The sequence below is a fragment of the Mesoplodon mirus genome, assembly GCF_964341445.2.
Source record: "Mesoplodon mirus genome assembly, chromosome: 8".
Lineage (NCBI taxonomy): Eukaryota > Metazoa > Chordata > Mammalia > Artiodactyla > Ziphiidae > Mesoplodon > Mesoplodon mirus.
The window spans coordinates 10,977,888-10,996,554 of NC_138984.1; the positions used below are offsets into that span (position 1 = coordinate 10,977,888).

General features: G+C 35.9%; 1 protein-coding gene across 3 annotated transcripts in view; it reads left to right on the forward strand.

The window, feature by feature from the left end:
* Positions 1–18,667, forward strand: part of SPHKAP (SPHK1 interactor, AKAP domain containing) — a gene marked incomplete at both ends in the record, with an annotated part of 138,756 nt that overhangs the window by 4,756 nt on the left and 115,333 nt on the right. Inside the window, one exon of one of the 3 annotated variants that reach the window (XM_082630817.1) lies at positions 17,625–17,703. The exons of the other annotated variants lie outside the window; for them this stretch is intronic. Within the exon in view, the coding sequence (XP_082486943.1) occupies positions 17,627–17,703 (77 nt within the window). Of the gene's footprint in view, positions 1–17,624; positions 17,704–18,667 lie in introns of those variants that run through there. 3 annotated transcript variants of the gene reach the window in all.

Genomic DNA, 18,667 nt, shown 5'->3' on the forward strand with positions numbered 1-18,667 from the left:
GATTCACTTTGTTATAAAGCAAAAACTAACACACCATTGTAAAGCAATTATACTCCAGTAAAGATGTCAAAAAAAAAAAAAAGAAGTCTTGAAACCCACCATTTATGCTACTTTTCACATCCTGACACTTTTAGGGGCCCCTGATCTCCATCCCTGTGGCTCCTTTAGTAAAATATGTATCTGCTGCCAGATAATCATTTGCAAATGAACTATTAGAACTCATCTCATTCACAAAGAGCACCTTCATCTAGTATTGTTCATTTGAATGGAGTTTTACTCTGTGATTGAAGGAATTGTAAAGAGGGGAAGAGGAAAAAATGGTGTATTGGATATTGGGAGACTATTGGGAGATGTAGTGCTTAATTTTGTTCTGAACTTAACGGTTGTGACTGTGGAATTAATTGCTTGACTTGTTGATTCTCCACCTCCTCCTGTTTACAATAACGTATACCCTACATATACTGATCTTCTGGGTCCCTTTCACTTCTGTCTATAATGCCATGACCTTTATTGTAGCAGTGACTCTCAACTGGGCATGATATGGATGAGCATCTTATTCTCTTGAAATGTACAGGCAAAATCAAGGCATTAAAAAAAAAAAACCCAAAGCAACACTCACCCATCCAAAAGAAAGCCCAGTTCAGAGAATGGAATTCACCCTAATTGTTGAATCAGTCAGGAACCAAGCCTTATAGACTAGTTCTAGGAAATAACAATAAATACAGTGACCTGTAGGTCTGTCCTCCTAAGGACATGGAGTGTGAACTAGGAATCTCACTCATCCTGATATCAATTCACACACTGCCCATTTCAGAGTCTCACACAGCTGCTGCTCTTTAAGGGCACAGTAGGGCATCATCTACAGATTTAACTCATGCAAATTCAATACTACACATTCATTTTCCTTTTTTATTCTTCCATTTCTCTGTCTCTCTTTCATTATTAAAAATATGGTAAGCTTATGTTTAACTTGTATTTCTATCACATATTGTATATTTCTATATAGTATGCACACACCAAGAAACAAAACTTTATTAGACTTTTTCACAAAATCCAACATGCCATGATTTATAAGCTTCTTAAAGAATTTTCAAAGGTTATTTTGACTCCACACAATTTTCAAGATAGACTATGACATTAGACCTGAAACCCCATGTTAGCTGCTTCTCTGTTTCACAGTGACTGTCAAAACACTGATTTTGATAACATGTCTCCATGAGAAGAGGAAGATTGGAGAGTCAATCAGGCAGCACTCTCTCCTGACACCTTCATGATTCTGGGATAGAGGAAGACCCAGTTCCTGCCCTCCTTGCATACCTTCTTGGTGGCAGTTGGGCTTTGTGAGGAAGGAGACATACTAGGAGGTTGATACCCAGCACCCCACGACTAGATTCTCTTTTCATTTCCTAAGTGACCACTCTCAGGCTAACCAAACTGATCAGTTCTCTTTCTGATTCTCAGCGCATTGACATGAAGGAGAGTTGACCCCTAACTTCTTAAAACAAGTTTTCCCTAATGAGAAAGTTACCTACAAGATATGCCTTTTGAAATATCACATCCCTTTCTCTCTGTGCTGAGGAAATGGGAACCCATCGAGCATGGGATGTTGGAGCTCCAGAGGACATTGGTAATGGCCACCTTGCTCAGCCCTTTTCCTTTACAGATTAAAAAACTGAAGTCAAGAAAAGTTAAATGAATTAATCAAATCATACAAATATTTATAGATGGGGCCAAGAATGAAATCCTGACCATCTGATTCCTACACTTACCACTGCATTGGATTTATTTAAAATAATAATAATAGTTAGCTCCAAAATGTAGTTGGAATCTCTTGGAATTTTGGGGTACAACAGAACTTGTCAATCACCTATGTCTAAATACCTTCCTTGTTTTTCCTTAAGAAAAATAATATTTTTATGATTGCTTATGTCTCCATTTCACTTCAGCTGCCAGAAATGCCAGAAACAAGTTAAAAGTTTAATTATGACAACAGTGTAGGAGTTACAACTTAAATATCTATGCTGTTTTTAACCATGATACTAACCTCTTGCCATAATGCCTATTTTCCTGAGTTTTAAGTTACGTTCGACCATTTTATTGTATATATATTTTCTGTTAGCTGTCATAAATTTTTAGTGGAACAAGATGGATATCCATCATTAAACCAATCATGCAGTCAATTAATCAGTTTCTTTATAAGTAATGCAAAAGAATAATGTTCCTCTGTATTAGAAGAATTAAATTGATTGTGACAAATTGGAACTCATATGGATCAATGGTCATTCATATTTAATTAGACTTTCTTTGATGACAGACTGACTGTATCTGAAAAGTCATAAGCAGTTTCTTCAAAGTGATTATTAGATTATTAACATTAAAGTAAAACCAGCTGTTTTAAAATAAATGTAAAATAAAATGTGAAAGTTTTGTGGGATGTAATTCTCAATTACTTATTAAACATGATGTTACACATTTATTTTAAATGTATGTGGATACGTAATGAATATCAATTTGTATCAAGGGTATTATTACCTAAAAGTGCCATTTTTAGTTTGTACATTTTACATTTCAGACTACTTTGCTCAGGTATTAAAAAGCATTAAATAAAATAATAGGAATTTAAAAATATTTAGTTTTGCTTCCAAAGATACAAGAAGAATTGATCATTTTCTCCCATACTTCAGTGTTAACATAAGTTACACAACATACTTAGTTGTTTCTGTCCTAAAAATCTATAATTTTGAAAATAATAAAAAGAACAGAATAAGAATTCAATAAATGACTTCTGATACATTGTGCCTATGGATAGATCTATCTGTTCAATTACAGTTTGATCAGCCAGTTCTTCCACTTAATTTATGCAGACAAAAAATTCAATAATTTGTCTGGGTAATTCAGACCAAAAATCATATAAAAATAAAAAATATATATTTGTTTACTTGAAAGGAAAGAATGAAACCTAGTGACTTGAATGCCATTTCATCATGTGAGGATAATTGGAACCTGGAAAAAGGCACATAAATTTCCTACAAAGACTAAATGTCATTAAATAGTGAACAAAATATGTTTGATTAGGAATTTATCTTTAAGAATAATAAAATTTATAAAAATCAGTTCCATTTATCAATATTTTAAAAATAGAAAGTGTGAATTATGTAGTAAACAAATAATGAATCTGGTGTTGATCGGATTGGAAGATCATAATTTTTCCTTTAAAGTTGTATGTTAATGGGTCACTTTTTGTCACAATATCATAAAGAATGTCAGTTCTGTAAACATATTCAGTAGCCTCATCAGTTGTGCCAATTGTTCTTTTAAGTCTGATTCTCAAATCAGTCCCCTGTGAAATATCTGTCATGTCACGAACCTCACTGATTTTCTCTTCTTCCGATCTTAACTGATCTCGCTCAGACAGACTCTCATTTGCCGACAGTTTGATATGTGGTAAAGAGTTCTCCCACGTCATATTCTTCTCCTTTCTGAAATCCTGCATTTTATGTGAGATTTGCCGTTTCAATTTATTATTGTTTTATTTAAATAAACCTCACGACATCTTAAATCACCAACAGGCAACTACCAAAGGTGTTGATGCCATAGGCAGAGATAAACACTCAAGTTAGGCAGGGAGGGATCCTCACTGGAGAGTAATTGTGAGCTGTCAGTCCATTAGTTAATGAAACTTTTGCTTTCTTATACAACCTTTTTAACTGAAAAGACTGGAAAATGAATAACAAGGACACCTGATCTTGGGGGGACACTTTCCAATGACTTTAAATTTACCAGATTTTCTCCAGTGAAGGCACTGCTGAAAACCTTTTCCATTTTTCCAAACATTATCTTATAGATGAGTGAATTATCTAATGAAGTAATGCAGGTACAATTGACTATTTCAAAAACCTCAAACAATCTGCTGGAAAATTCTCCACTGTAGTTAAGATTAAAAAGGTCTTTCTGTTTCCAAAATATCTCACAATTATTAGTCCATTTTTAATATACAGGAAGTAATTTGAGTTGAATGAATGAAAAACACCAAACAGTGTTCCAGGATAAATATCAATCATTTTCTTCTCCCTTTCTATAAGACTACCATGTTGATCAAAGTCTAAAAGGCAACAAGTATATTAATTGGATTAAAACCGTGTGGTAGGTCTTCTGACGGTGTCTGTGGTGACCAAGGCCTGGACGAAACAGATCCACGTCTAATCCCTCACAGTCAGCAAATCACTAATCCCTATAATGGGTCCCTTTATGCGTCTGAGGAGGGCAAAAAAAATGCTACCACAGAAACAAGCCTTTTTTTTGGAGGATTAGAGTCAAATGTAAGACAGATATAAGCCTTTAAAAACAAAATGCATTCATTAATGTATTTATTTAGTACAGACAGTCCACTGTCTGCATCTGTGGCTACTGCATCCTCAAATTCAACCAACTGCACATTCTGTACTATGTTTATGATCCAAAGGTTGTTGAATCTGTAGATGCAGAACACACAGATAAGGAAGACCAACCTTGGGACCTGAGCATCTGTGGATTTTGGTATCTGAAGTGGGTCTTGTAACCATTCCCCCCTCGGATAACGAGAGACAACTGTATTGTATATTTGAAAATTGCTGAAAGAGTAGATTTTAAAAGTTCTCGCCACACACACAAAATAAATGGTAATTATGTAAACTGATGTATGTGTTAACTAACCTTATGGTGGTAACTATTTGGCAACATGTGCATATATCAAATCATATTACATTGTACATCTTAAATTTACACATTGTTATATACCAATTATATTTCAGAAAAGCTGGGAAAAAATACTGCTCGCATTTGAAAACACTCATGTTGACCGATAATACGCATTATAATTAGGTACAGTTGTCTGTTCAGTATCTCTTATTCAATAAAAGAAGGAGAGGGGTATAAACTGAGAGAGAGAGAGAGAGAGAGAGAGAGAGAGAGAGAAGAAACAAATGTAAAAAATGGGGAGGGGCAGTGAGAATATGTCACTTAGGTACCTTAAGCTGCATCTTACATGGTGGGCACAAAAGCTGATGGAATTCAATCAAAAATATTTTGCCCCTAACATGTGCTAAGTGTACAATAAATATAATTTTCTTTGTTGTTTAAAAATTCAATCCCTATCTATCTAGTCTCCATATGACTCAATCGGCTTAATAATCAATCTCAGTCATTAAAGGGACTCTCTTTCCCTCTCTATGATCTCACAAGAATCCAAACCTACGAGAAAAAATTGGGTAGTGTCTGTAATCCCCAATCTATCATTGTTTCTGATGATATCTTGTTTTCCACTGACATGCAATCACTTTCTGCGCACTTTAAAAGTGGGACAACGGGATCTTTGATTTATCTCAGAGCCCTAATACTTAATGGTTTGGCTTCTGTCAGCTCAACATAGCCATTCCTTCCAGAGTTCTACCACCTTCTCATGGCACTTACTCTAAGAAAGGCTGGGTTCCCTCTCTCTGTGGTTTCTATCAACCTCTATACCCTTCCTAACATCTGTTGCTTCTCAAAGTCAAGTTAGTATAGAAATACATGATATATGTGTGCAACACAATCCCCGTTGTCAATATTAACAGTAAACAACTATTTTATTGAATTCTTTCCACTAAATATTGACAACTTTTGAGTGGATGCATGAATATAATTTATTAAAAATGACCCATTTAGTGGTCTTGTTCAAGTTTAAACTAAGATAAAACTTACCAATAGATAATCAAGGGGAAGAATCTGACTGATTTGGTCAATTAGTATAATTCAAATCTAAGAGACTTTTCCATAAAGTAGTACCTATGTCATAATTAATTACTGAAATTCACCTAAATTCTCCAACTGAATTCTTCTGATTCTCAAATGCAATTTTTAAAAGGCAACAAGCATGAAAAGGGTTTCTCATTCTGGGGACCTACTTTTTTTCCCCCAACCTCATCTGTTTGGAATTAAAGTGCATAGAAACAGCCAATCCAAGGCTCTGAAGAGTCTGATGCCTGACCCTACATGGCTCAAGAGTAATTTCTTAAAGAAAGAATATGAATGGTTTACAACCAAAGTCTATCAAAAATAAAAACAGAGTGAATTCTGAGTAATTTTTAACATCTTTCATCTTCTACTGACTCCTTCCCCTGGCTCACCATTTTTTGTTCACGAATTGTACTTCTGAAGGAATGTGAGTTTGAACCATGCTCTGATTTAATACAACATAGTAAATAGCAAACCCAGAATCATTTCTGCCTATGGTACTGGCTACCCTACAAACAAGACATTACAACTGATTGACACATACTTAATGGAAGGGCACAAAAGCTTGGAGGTAAAGGTGGCAAGAACAAAGAATCAAAGGTTCTAATCAGGTGAAGTTTGTAAATTTGGATTAAGTGTCATGAGGATTTGTGCTTCTGAGCAAATATCTCATAAACCTTTTTTTTCCTCACTGATGGCTGAAATTCATGTAGCAGGTGACAATTCAATCACTATCATTCTGAAGCAAAATAGCATTGTTTCTAGATTGGACCAATTCAGTAGCCTCTCACTTACATCTACTGAGAATGCCAACAATGTCTCACATAGACTCACAATTACCTTCCTATCCAATCTTTCCTTGCCTTACATTCTCCCTCACTGTCTAAGCACCAGCTACTTTGATCTACTTTTGGTCATTCCTACACACCAGGTCTCTTTACCTGGATGCCTTCCTCTTCTTTACCTGATTAATTCCTATTCATTCTTTAGAAGCTAGATTCTCAGTGAAGCTTTCCCTGGGCTCCCTTTACTAACTCAAACCTTCCTCTAAAGATCACAGTTTACACTACACTCTAGTCTATTAAGTGTGCAGTAGCATTATGTCTAAAAAAACAATGTACACACCTTAATTTTAAAACACTATTGCTAAAAATGCTAAGCATCATCTGAGGCTTCATCGAGTCATAATCTTTTTGCAAGAGTAAAATCAAAGATCACTGATCATAGATCACCATAACAAATATATTAATGACTTAAAAGTTTGTAATATTGCAAGAATTACTGAAATTTTACAGAGACAAGAAGCGAGCAAGTGCTGTTAGAAAAATGACACCAATAGACTTGCTTGACATAGGACTGTCACAAACCTTCAATTTGTAAAAATAAATAAATAAATAAATAAAATAAAAAAGCAATATCTGCAAAGTGCAATAAAATGAGGTATGCCTGTATATTACAATATTTCATTTAGAAGGTTCACACAGATCCAGCTAAAGACCATTTGAATATCATGATCATGGAGAAGACTAACATGATTAATACAATATTCCACCTCCCCTACTTCCAAGCCTACAGATTCCACTGACAGTATCAACTCTCAGATTCATTCAAAACATCACACTAAGCTGAATTTCCTCCTCTCCAATCTATATTTTGACTCATTTCTGTCTTCTCTAAAATGATGGTTTTATATTAAAAGCCTTATCTTGCAGCTGAAGGTAGTGAATGCCAGTTCCCTTTGCTTCCTTTCCTAATGAACAGGACTCTAATGGCTTCAGGTTCCTAGCACCAGGACACATTCCCAGCAGCAGTCTGGAGAGAGATTTTAAACACACACTTATATGGAAATTATTTCCTCAGATATAGTGAGGATGGCATAGAAGTGAGGTGCATGGTCTTCTGTGATGAGAAATAAGGATAAAGAAGAAGCCAAGAGCTCGATGATGAAAGACCCACAGTCCATTGACCAAGATGAACTTAACATTTCCCACATCTTGCCTAAACTTTAGTCATCATCTTCCTGACTCCAGGACCAGACTTATCTTTTCTTAGAGGTCTTTTTTTTTCTAGATAACTTATACTTTTAAATTCTTTCTCTACCCCTCTGAGATATAAATCTTTTCAAAAGCCTCTTGCCAGTTTTACAACCCAGGAATGTCTTTCTTAAGGACCTGGAAGACTTCTGTTTGAAATATAAACATCATGGGACATAACATGTCTATCTTCCAATTTCTTTGGGAGGGTAGGAGCCTGAATTCTGTGGGTACTTTGCCCCAAGTTATGAAACCATCCCATGTCATGGAGATATGAGAGTTTCTTTTTCCTTTGGGTAAGGACGATGAACAAAAATGATGGCCTAGGGGCTTCCCTGGTGGCGCAGTGGTTGAGAGTCCGCCTGCCAAAGCAGGGGACACGGGTTCATGCCCCAGTCCAGGAAGATCCCACATGCCGTGGAGCGGCTGGGCCCGTGAGCCATGGCCACTGAGCCTGCGTGTCCGGAGCCTGTGCTCCACAACGGGAGAGGCCACAACAGTGAGAGGCCCGCATACCACAAAAACAAAAACAAACAAACCAACAAAAAATGATGGCCTATGCTTCCCCCACCAACCGCCACCATCCCTTCTTAAAAAATCTCCACCCTTTGTTTCAATGGAATTGAGTTCAGACTGAATTCTGGTCTCTCTCCCTTATTGTAATCACCTTGAATAAAGTCTTGCTAACCTGTTAAACTTTGATAAAATTTACTTTGAGATTATGCTTAGGAATCTTGATTATGTCTAAGTTGTTAGTAGGACAGTGGTGGAGAGCTCAGACTTGGCGGTCCTACAACCTAGACTAGAATTCTGACTCTTCCACTGCTCATTTGTAAATTACTTCACCCCTCAGTCTGTTTCTTCATCTATGACACACGAGAAGGCATTGAATTCTTTCAGAGATAATAAGAATGGAAAGAAGGGGATAGGATGCAAGACATATCTAGAGAGTAAAATTGGAAGGATTTGATAATTGATTAGATATTAGGGGTGAGAGGAAAAGGATTCAAAGATAAATTCCAAGTTGTTTTAGCTTGGAAATTTGGAGTTGATTGTAACAGAAAAAGGTGAGCTGAAAATTCATGGGGAAAGGCAGATCAGGTAGAAATAAGTTGACCTTGAGATAGATGCAAAACATATCGTTGGAGATATCCCGTAGGCTGCTGAGTATTCAAATCTGAAGCTCGAGGAGAAGTCTGGAGTGAGAGAATGAATCTAGACCAATGTATCAGAGGCATAAGATCTCTTGGGTGAATTGATTAGGTAAGAATAGCTCTCCTTTTCTCACTCCCAATTCTCATCCTCCTGAATTTTTAATACCTTGTTAAATATATATACTTTAATTTTCCTAGTGGACCCCAGTTTCACTCTATAGATATGGCAATAGAATTCAGTCTCTTGGACTTTGACTTTTCATGCTACTTAGGACATACCTTAAATTGGCCTCTGGTTCTTCCCACTCCTGGCTACTTTAACCACCTCCAGACTGGAACTGACTGTGGTTGGTCTCTTGGCCCTATTTTAAGGGGTAAAATAATACAGACTATGCTGGAAAAGAAAGAAGTAAAATACAATCACAATGATCTTACTTGTGCATATTTTATTTCCACATAGCCTTCTGAGGTCTGAAAAAGAAGAAAGTAGGTGAAGAATGTAGTTAGTGGACAATTTGGACAATAAATAGGAAGTTGCTTGGATGGTCAACACTGAACATTAGCACTGATTAACAGTCTCCCTGTTGCTTTGCCTTTGTGCAGTCACAGACAAATCCGTGAGTGTGTTGTCCATTCTACTGCATAATTCCTGACCTTTTGCAAGCACTTCAGTCATAATTAGCTTCAGTAAGCTTGGCATGTTGTTGTGCCCTTGGCATTTCCACACCAGTCTTGTGCATTTTGCAGCAGATTAATAACTATGGCTTAATAAAAAACAACTCTATTTAAAATTTGGTTTCTCATTTTTCTTGGCAGTTTTACTTTCCTTTAAAGAATCATAACTATTCAACCTAGACAAAACGACTACTGCCCATCTGTGACCATCTAAATAGTCTGTGAAAATATTTCAGCCTATGTGTTTATTTCCAAGTCTATCCAATGAAGCTGTCCTAGCAATTGTGAAACAATCAAACTCACCCAAATTCCAGGGGTCTCTGTTGGCCATCCCTGTCCTTACATACATATACTGCTCCTGAGCTTTCTTCCATTGCCTCTCCCCCCAAATAATACCTCCTTATCCCCCTTATTAATAGGCCTATGTAATAGAAGCACATTCAATGAGGCAAATAAACTCAGAAATCCTCTGAAAGCAATTTCCATTAAAAAATGTAAAAAGACGATAACAGGTGTTTTATTGAAAGTTATCCAGCTGCTTTATTCTTTTCTCATTGTCCAACTTTCTTTGAGACAGAGTGGAGAGCCCTGAAATCTTCAGATATATATTCAATTGTTCAGTCCATTTGGCTATTTTCTTTCCATGATATTCAGTACACAACTCTTTGTGAACATTTAATTTACTTTTTTGTTGTTGTTGCTGTGTAGACAATGCTTTATAATGGAAAAATCCAAAGGCGTGGAATTGAAAGACTTGGGGTTAAGAGCATATTTTTTGATATACTGTGTGACTTTGGCAAAATTGTTTAACTATCCTGAACTTGTGTATTAATGTTTCCCGAATCACTTCTCATTATTTGTGTGCAGAAAAAAAACAAAACAAAACTAGACAACCTGTGTGAAAATATTCACTATTTAAAAGTAATATTCAAGTGTGATTTTTTCAGTCTCTTGCATATTTTTACTTCTATATATTGCTTTTTTTTTTTGTCTTTCTCCTCCAATACAGCATAAACCCCAAGATGGTGAGGAGTTTTGTATGTTTTATTCACTGCAGTATCTTGAGCACTTCACACAATTCTTGGTGCTCAGTAGCTATTTGTTGAAAGAATAAAAACAAGTGAATGTAGATTTCTACTTAGTTTTATAATTGCTCAGAATGAATATGTTCCTTCTGCTTTTTCTGCTTACAAAGTGGCTAATGGAACTGTTAACATATCATTAGAAAGAAATCTCATTTTGATTGAATTTCAGAAGAAATTAAATGTTTGTGTGTTTCTAGAAGATCTTAGCACTAAGATCTTAGCACTAAGATCTTAGCACTAAGATCTTAGATCTATAGCACTCTTGAGAACTTCCAAAGTAAATCTGAGTCAATGACCAGATGGTCTGGAATAGATAACTATAAGTGTTTATTGATGTTAATTAGCTCTTGCACTTGTAATTTTCATTGGTGGGATAAGCTTAAGTCCATCTGCAGTGGAGAAGAATATATCAGGGATACCAATATAAGTAAAGCGTCTTCATAATTCCCATTTGTAGTTCTCTCACAATCGACATGTAGCTACATTTGAGACATGCATGTCAAATTCTTTGGGAAATCATACTGTAGACTCTGACAGTACAGATAAAAGATAGTAATCTTATTTCAAAGTAGGTCTTGAGGGGGAAAAAGAAGTCTTATTCTCTTAGTTGGCATATCTTAGCTTAATTCTTTCACAAGGGAAGACATTCCTCGCTGTGGTGATCTTCTATATAGGACACGCTCAGTTCTGCTCTGCCAGGAAACTGGCTAATGAACTGGACGGCTTGCTGAGTTCTCTCCCTGAGCTACAATTAACAAATGCTCCTAAACTTTGAGGCTTTGCTTTGCCTTCTTTGCGTGTGCCACATAGAAGTTCTATTTCCTGTGTGCAACTAGAATTTGCTATGAATATTAAATTTACAGGATTTCTCTCAGAAATATGTTTATAGCACTCTTGAACACTTTAGAAACAGGGACTAATTGTTCTAAACCCCTAAGCAGCCTGGTTGACTCTTTACATAACCTCTCTAGCTGGATTTTCTCACTTTCTGCTCTCAGCTCACTTTTCTCAGTGGCATCTAATGAAGCGATAGTATAAATCTACTGTGCCAAAGGCTATATTGTCCTAATAATGAGGAAACCTGTTCATCTGCTCAGCCTCACTAGAATTCTGTGCTCCACTTCTCCTAGAAAGGATGAAATGTGATTTCTAAGAACAAACCACACTTCTTTGAATCTTGGCTATTTGAGCATCTACAGAGCTATAAAATCTGAAATGCATATTTATATATATATCATATTTTATGGTCTTTTTAGTGAACAACCTTTTTATGCTGCTATAATTCATATGTGGCCTAATATTTGAGGTTCTCATTAATAATAGTTGCATATAGATTATAGCTATTTAATAATTTGTGTTCCAACTGCTTTATTCTCATCATCTACTTTTAGAAAGCAAACAATTTTTACTCTTATCAAGTTTTATCTCAGAAATAGCTACCACCAAATGAGTGAGAAGAGTATTCACTGCTAACCTTCAAACAGAGATGCTGGTATAATAGGCTTTCTGACAGGGAGGCATCATGCACAGTACTTGAATTTTGTATGTGAGTCACTTTAGTTAAGGTTTTTCTTCAAAAAGAAATCTACAAACACAATGACAAAGTATTGTTATAATGAATTTATAACACAAAAAAAGATTTAATAAGATTATTAATAAATTCACATGTTGTGTTTTCTCTGCCTGAGCAATTTGATATATCATGTAGAAGTAAACTTCTAAAGTATGCTTGCTTTCCAAGAAAGAGATTGTGTGCTATTCATAGCTATATATAAGTACCATGTTTCTCAAACTAAGAATCAAGACACCTACTCTACCAAGTATGTGGTTTTGAAGTACAGTTCAGCAAATGATTTGAAATCAGGTCCATCTTGAAAAACGGAAGTCATTTTAGCTATACACAACTTCATTTTAAAATGAAGATGGTTTTATTTAACTTCTGAGGGGAAAATATAATTATTATTACCTAATTATAGTATTATATAATAATTTTCCGTGGTAATAATTATTACCATTGTTGTTATTGTTTTTGCTACAGCTTGTTGCTATTCCGTGAAATGTTTAACCGAGTAAGTAGGTACATTTAGGTCACTTAATTATCTACTTCCTTCTCCATCCAACTGCTTCTAATTCTTATGAAAAGCTTTTCAGGAGATAGGTCAGTTTTTCCTAATTTGATCTTCTCGTCTGCTCACAAACATTATTAGATCTCTCTGTCCCACCCTCATGTTTCTCAACCTTGAAATCTGTTGGTAATATTTTTCTTTCTCTGTGTCTTTCCCAACACTATGAGATAATTTTCAAGGCCTATCAGTTTTAACTCCAGTGATAGTTTTAAAATTATTCATCATTCCTCTTGCTTAAAATGACTAAAATTTCTTTAAAATTTACTAAAAGAATTGAAGAGTAGATAACTTAATAAATTATTAGCTAAATATCAACTGACCATCAAAGATAGACAGAAAATCTTAAGAGCAGCCAGAAAAAAAGATACAATGCCTTTAAATGAAATTGACAATTAGATTGACAGCTGACTTCACAAAAGCATAACTGGGATTCCCAAGATAATGAAGTGATATCTTTGATATATAAAGGAAAATAATTGCCAGTTTAGAATTCTATATTCAGTGAAAATATCCTGCAAGAATAAATACAAATATTTTCTTACAGACAAAAACTGGTAATGCTATTTCTCACTAAAAAGAAAATTGTAGTGCATTTTAAATATATCAAACAGTTACATTAAAAGTGGGATGGGGGTGTCCAAGAGGGAGGGCATATAGGTATACATATAGCTGATTCACTTCATTGTACAGCAGAAACTAACACAACATTGTAAAGCAATTATACTCCAATAAAAGAAAAGCTGATATACTAAAAAAAAAAAAAAAAGTAAATGGACTGAATGCTTCAATCAGAATGCAAAGGTTAGGGGCTTCCCTGGAGGTGCAGTGGTTGAGAGTCTGCCTGCCAATGCAGGGGACACGGGTTCGTGCCCCGGTCCGGGAAGATCCCACATGCCGTGGCGCAGCTGGGCCCATGAGCCATGGCTGCTGAGCCTGCATGTCCGGAGCCTGTGCTCTGCAACGGGAGAGGCCACAGAAGTGAGAGGCCCATGTACCACAAAAAGAAAAAAAAAAAAAAGCAAAGGTTAATAATTCAAAAAGATTCATGTACCAAAATGTTCAGTGCAGCTCTATTTACAATAGCCAGGACATGGAAGCAACCTAAGTGTTCATCAACAGATGAATGGATAAAGAAGATGTGGCACATATATACAATGGAATATTACTCAACCATAAAAAGAAATGAAATTGAGTTATTTGTAGTGAGGTGGATGGACCTAGAGTCTGTCATACAGAGTGAAGTAAGTTAGAAAGAGAAAAACAAATGCCGTATGCTAACACATATATATGGAATCTAAGAAAAAAAAAAAAAAAAAAGGTCATGAAGCACCTAGGGGTAAGATGGGAATAAAGACACAGACTTACTAGAGCATGGACTTGAGGATATGGGGAAGGGGAAGCTGTGACAAAGTGAGAGAGTGGCATGGACATATATACACTACCAAACGTAAAATAGATAGCTAGTGGGAAGCAACCACATAGCACAGGGAGATCAGCTAGGTGGTTTGTGACCACCTAGAAGGGTGGGATAGGGAGGGTGGGAGGGAGGGAGACACAAGAGGGAAGAGATATGGGAACATATGTGTATGTATAACTGATTCACTTTGTTATAAAGCAGAAACTAACACACCATTGTAAAGCAATTATACTCCAATAAAGATGATAAAAAAATATTTTTTAATGCAAAGGTTATCATTTGGATTTTAAAAAAATCAAATAAGGTAAGGCATTTTTAAAACATAAAATCCTGGGACTTCCCTGGTGGTGCAGTGGTTAAGAATCCACCTGGCGATTCAGGGGACACAGGTTCGAGCCCTGGTCCAGGAAGATCCCACAAGCCATGGAGCAACTAAGCCCATGTGCCACTACTACTGAGCCTGCACTCTAGAGCCCAGGAGCCACAACTAGTGAGCCCATGTGCCTCAACTACTGAAGCCTGCACGCCTAATGCCCGTGCTCCTCAACAAGAGAAGCCACCGCAATGAGAAGCCCATGCACCACAACGAAGAGAAGCCCCTCCTCGCCACAACTGGAGAAAGCCAGTGTACAGCAATGAAGACCCAACACAGCCAAAAATAAATTAATTAATTAATAAAAAAACATAAAATCCTAAAAAAGATGCAAAAATATAAATGATGTAATAGCTAACCAAAGAAAACTGATAGTTTTGTCATTATTGGTCAAAATGAACTTTAAAGCAGAAGAGCATTGCCAGAAGTTAAGTATGTCACTGACAATGACAAAGGTTGAATAACCAGCACATGTCATTTTACATTTGCATTCACGTAATAAAATAGTCTCAGAAATATAACAGAAAAAATTGACAAAAATATTTTTTAATATCCAAAAGTACCAGTATGACCTTAAAGGATCTGAATATCACAGCCAACTTAACTTAATTTACATATATAGAATAATACAACCAAAATTTGCAGAATACATATAACATTTACAGAAATTGGTCATGCACTAGATTATAAAGCAATTCTTAACAAATGTCAAAGATTAATGATAGGCAGACTATGTTATTTGAGAAAAATGGAATTCAATTGGAAGTCAATAATGAAAAGGTAAATAAAATTTTCCAATTAAATAGAAGTAAAATCAACAAAATTATGAAAATTAGAAAGTATTTTGGTTCGAAGGATAATGAACATGACATATTTCAAAATTTGTGGAGTGTAGGTAAAGCCAATCATAAGAGAAAAATTTACAGCCTTAAAGCATACATTTTTAAAAAAGGAAAAAGAAAATACTAAAGATAGTACACATTTATCTCCTGAGATTTAAAAAATAAATCCCAAGGAAAGTAAATAATGATAAGACCAGAAATTAATACAATTGAAATTAAACATAGACTATAAAGGATAGAGAAACCGAAAGATGGTTCTTTGAAAAGGCAAATCAAATTGACAAATCCCTGGCATACTTAATTTCAAAATGGGGTGAAGCACAAAAACAATTGTAGGAATGAAAAAAAGTGAACATCACTACAGATATCACAGACAAAATTATAGTAATATTATAAAGCATTATGTCAATACATAAACATGCAACTTAGATTAAATGGGCGATTTTGAATAAAAATATAACTTACAAAAGTAGCTCAAGAAGAAATAGAAACCACGATAAGCATCAAATGCTTCCAACAAAAAATCGCCACTCTTTCTTTGTTAGAGAGTTCTGCTAAACATTTTATAATAGATAATTTCCATAGTACACAAACTCGTGCAGCAAACAGAAAAAGAGGAATAGCTTTAATATATTTTATGAACTGGCATAACCTTGATACCAACATGACAAGGGAAGAAAGGAAATTCAATCTCATTCATGATCACAAAGGGAAAAAATTCCCAAAGAAAATATTAGCAATCTAGGTCCCACAAAATATAAAAAGGATAATAGATTACTATCAAATTGAGTTGATCTCAGGAATTCAAGACTGATTTAATATTATAAATCAATTACTATAAGCCCTCAAATTAATAATCTAAAGGAGAAAAATATGGTTATATTAAGAAATGCAAAAATGCATGTGATAAAAAAACAACATCCTTTTACAAGTAATTGAAAAACTACTAGAAAAGTACAAAATTTTACTTCATAAAAATCTACAGCAAAATTAATACATAATGGTGTAACTCTGTAAGGATTTTTTTTTTTCATTACTTTGTTCAACATTTCCCTGAAGATGCCAGCCAGTGCAGGAAGGCAATAATGAGAAACAAAAAGTAAAGGGCATGGAAAAGAAGAAAACAAAACTCTCCACATTTGCAGCTTTTTGATTGTGTACATGAAAAATCCAAAAGAGTCTGCAGATAAATTATTGGATAATTATTGAGATCATTTATATGGTATCAATAAATATGAATTTTCTAGGACTAAAGCTCAAAAAAACATGCAAGACATTTCTGGAGAAAATTATCACCCTTAGCTAATGATGTAGATTGGACATTATGTGACCACAAATGGTCACTCATTCACGCCTTTTACCTGATGCCCCCAAATCAGGTGTCTCCTGCTTTGCTATCTCGATGTTTTACTGCCTTTGTTCTCTGGCATCCTCATCCACACAGTAAAATTTCCTTGAATCCTAATTATGTACCAGTAACTACCAGCAATGGAGATGTGATGATAATTTCACCGACTCCTTCTGGTTTATTTTGTGCTCCAACATATAATGATATTATTGGTTTTTTCATAGTTATAATGACTTTGTAGCCTTTGAGATTTGAGGTAATATACTATTCATTTTGACTGAAAAACAAAGAGCTAGAGCATGCCTACAGGTAAGCATTGTACAGAAAATTAATTACAAGGCTTTCAATGAAGCTGTAACAAATGTCCATAAAAATCGGTTGCCCCACTATTCTCTTAATATTAATCTTAATATTAAAATAATAAGTTTGAGTAGCACAAACTGAGCTCCTCACCTATAGATACCCATAAACCAGGTTGGAAGTCTCTGAAAGTCTTATCTACAAGATTAATTTACCTTTTGATGCATCCAAGATGTGGAGCTCAATCTCAGACACATATCCAGGGTATTACCCAGGACAGACACTACCTGAAAATATGCATGCAATCTTTGAACTCTTTTCTGAGTTTCTAAAAATTATTACAACTTCATCATCTAGCTCTTTTTGTTCTTTTTAAAGACAGCCTGCTCTGCTGTGTCTTTCCCCTTGAATGATACTAAAACTTGCTTCTTTTCCCCCCCACCCTTCTCCTCTCCTGCTTCCTCTCCAAATCTGCTCCTGTTTGTAACTCCTTTATTGTGGGTGTGGTCCTCTCCATCAGCCATGCGGGTAGTTGAACCAAACTCACACACCTACCTCTCTGCTGCCTTGTCCGCCAGGAGACACTCCCAGGAATCCAGGTTGGTTGTGGGGTGTGGTGTCCAGGAGGACATACAGCCAAGTCATGACCAGAGCATCTTCTTTCATGCCAGCATTCCATCTGCCCCCTGGGCTCCCAAACCTCAGATTTTGACCGTGACTTTGCAGGCTTCCTGGTTCATGGTGCCAAACTGCAAATTGTGCTGTGCACCTGACCTCTTTTTTAACATCAAATTTTACCCTTTCTGTGTCCCATCCCTTTGGGGTCCTGCTACGCTCTTCTAGTTTAAATGACTGACTCCAAGTCATTAGTAGGGACTCCATCATCAAGATTAGGCAGGTGGTGGATATTTTTAGTTAGACAGTTTTCCTCATTCCTCCATTCACAAAAGGAGGATGTTTTTCTATTTCATTTTCAGGGAGGTCTAGGCCTGATAGTGTTTGGTGATGCTTCTCTATGATTCAAGTCCCCCTCTTCCCTCAAGAGGACCATTCATCCAGTCTGGTGGAGCAGCACATCTCCTGCAAACCTTCACCCTTGTCCGCATTGCTCTTCTCTGGACCCCAGGGTCCCCATGAAATGGGAGCACCCTGAAAAAACACAGTTCTTAAGAAAATTAGCATGTGGCAAAAGCAAGTGGCACCATGTGAAGACATCAGGCCTCGGGGAAAGAGACTGGGGTCAGGTTCATCTAGGCTTGGATCCCAAATTAAGCCACTTAACTGTGTAACTCTGAGCAAACTCTGAACCTCTTTGTCTCAGTCTTCTTATGAATACAATAGGGTAATAGCACTTCCCCTACTCTGAAGATATGAAGTGACAAATGTAAAGGTCCTGTCACAACAACTGAGATAGAGTGGGTGCTCAGCCAAGTGAACCTATTAATATTGACTGAGATTTTCTCCCTTCATTAATAGCAAACCTTGTACAGTAAAGTAAATAATATTAGTCCCATTTAACAGATGAGAAAACTGAGGCTCAGAGATATTAAATAACTTTCCCAA